Here is a 2500-nt window from a genome sequence, read left to right as displayed (position 1 = left end):
GCATTTCCTGGTTGAAGAGAAGTGCAGTGTGTAGGGAGTGTGCAGTAGGGATTTTTTTTTTTTCATTCTTTCATTTATTCATTCATTCATCCAGTCAGTCAGTTTGTTTGTTAGTCTTTTTTTTTTTTTTAAGTTGAAGAGAATAGCATTGTGTACAGTGTTTGCAAAAGTGAATGTTTCATTCATTCATTCATTTGTTCATTCCTCCGTTCCTTCTTTCCTTCCTTCCCTTTTCCTGTCTTTTCTCCAGGTTGACGAGAATTGCAATAGGTGCATTGTGCAAAAATGAATGTTTCATCTATCCATCCATCCATCCATCCATCCACCCACCCATCCATCCATCCACCCATCCATTCATCCATCCATCCACCCATCCATCCATCCATCCATCCATCCAGTCAGTCAGTCAGTAGTCAATCTTTCCGGGTTGAAGAGAACTTCAATTTGTACAGTGTGTGCAGAAGGGAATGTTTCATTCATTCATTCATTCATTCATTCAGTTTTTTCTTCAAGTTGAATAGAACTGCAACGGCGCGTGCAAAAGTGAATGTTTCATTTATTTATTTATTCATTCTTTCATTCATTTAGCTTTTCCCCCCAGGGTTGTGGAGGATTGCAACGGCGTGTGCAAAGTGAATACTTCATTCGTTCATTCATTCGTTAGTTCGTTCCTTTGTTCATCCATCCACACATTCATTCATCCATTCATTCCTTCCTTCCTTCATCCATCCATCCATCCATCCATTCTGTCTGTCTGTCTGTCTGTTTTCTATATTGAAGAGAACGTGTGTGCAGAAGGGAATGTTTCATTCGTTCATTCCTTCATTCCTTCCTTCCTTCATTCATCCATCCATCCATCCATCCATTCTGTCTGTCTGTCTGTCTGTTTTCTATATTGAAGAGAACGTGTGTGCAGAAGGGAATGTTTCATTCGTTCATTCGTTCATTCCTTCCTTCCTTCATCCATCCATCCAGCCATCCATCCAGCCATCCGTTCTGTCTTTTCTGCAGGTGGAGGAGAGCTGCAGTGTGTACGGAGTGTGCAGGAAGGAATGCCAACAGGTCCTGACAGAGATCAGAGCTGCTCAGCCAGTCTACGGAGGAGAGGTGTGTGTCGTCGTATTCCGTCACAGTCTGTGTCTCTGTCTCTCGGTCTGTTTGTCTCTGTGTGTGTGTGTGTGTGTGTGTGTCTGTGTGTGTGTGTGTGGCAATTTGTTTGTCGGTTGGTCTGTCGATCAGTCTGTCTGTCTGTCTGTCTATCTGTCTGTCTACCCGTCTGTCCACCTGCCTGTCTGTCTGTCTATCTGTCTGTCTGTCTGTCAGTCGTTCGGGTTTGTTTGTTTTTCTGTCGGTCTGTCTGTGTATTTCGGTCTGTATCTCTGTCGGACGGTCCCGTCTGTCTGTTCCATTTGTCTGTCAGTCAGTAGATCAGTCATTTGTCTGTCGGGGTGGTGGTGGTGGTGGTGGTGGTGGTGGTGGTGTGTGTGTGTGTGTGTGTGTGTGTGTGTGTGTGTGTGTGTGTGTGTGTGTGTGTGTGTGTGTGTGTGTGCTGGGGTGAGTTTCTAGCAATCTGAACATGTAGATTCAATCACAAAATGAACAAAACAACAAGAAAAAAAGAAAAAAAAAGAAAAACGAACAGTAAACACACACAATAAAAAAAAAAATAAAAAAAAACACTTCGTTTTTTTTTTCTGTCTGATATGGTAGTTCGTAAAGACACAAATGTTCGGGGGAAACTGAGATATGAGCTATGCTGCCCCCAGAACCAAAACCAAACAGCAAACACAAAACGAAAACTCTTCTTCTTCTTCTCCTCCTACAGCTATGGTGGTTCGTTAAGACACAAATGTTAGGAGGAAACTGAGATATGAGCTATGCTCCCCCTCCCCCTGCCCTCCTCCCTCCGCCACCCCCCCCCCCCCCCCCCCCAAAAAAAAAAAAAAAAATCTAACAGCAAACACAAAACACAAACACTCTTTATCTTCCTCAGCCATGGTGGTTCGTCAAGACACAAATGTTAGGGGGAAACTGAGATATGAGCTATGCTCCTCCCCCCCCCCCCCCAAACCAAAACCAAACAGCAAACACAAAACATAAACATTTCTTCTTCTCACCTACACCGATGGGAGCTCACCCAGACATAAAATCATGGGGAAACTGAGATATGAGATATGCTGTCCAAAACAAAACCAAACAGCTAACACAAAATATAAACACTTCTTCTTCTTCTCCTACAGCTATGGGAGTTTGTCAAGACATAGAAATATGGGGAATTTGATATATGAGGTATGCTCCCCCCCCCACCCCCCCCCCCCCACACACTCCACAAAAAAAAATCTAACAGCAAACACAAAACACAAACACTCTTGATCTTCCTCAGCTATGGTTGCTCGTCAAGACACAAATGTTAGGGGGAATCTGAGATATGAGCTATGCTCCCACAAAAAAACCAAACCAAACCAAACAACAACCACAAAACGAAAACACTTCTTCTTCT

At 43.4% G+C, this 2500-nt stretch overlaps 1 protein-coding gene across 1 annotated transcript in view; it reads left to right on the top strand.

Annotated features, from left to right (window-relative positions):
- The window catches only part of LOC143275807 (uncharacterized), a 38565-nt gene that overhangs the window by 34861 nt on the left and 1204 nt on the right, over positions 1-2500 (top strand). The window contains exon 11 of the mRNA XM_076580085.1: positions 1012-1107. Coding sequence (XP_076436200.1) covers positions 1012-1107 — 96 coding nt within the window. The remainder of the gene's footprint in view (positions 1-1011; positions 1108-2500) is intronic.

Source organism: Babylonia areolata, chromosome 31 (assembly GCF_041734735.1).
Source record: "Babylonia areolata isolate BAREFJ2019XMU chromosome 31, ASM4173473v1, whole genome shotgun sequence".
Taxonomy (NCBI): Eukaryota; Metazoa; Mollusca; class Gastropoda; order Neogastropoda; family Buccinidae; genus Babylonia; species Babylonia areolata.
The sequence above is the reverse complement of the archived record's forward strand: the minus strand, read 5'-3'. Positions and strand labels throughout refer to the sequence as shown.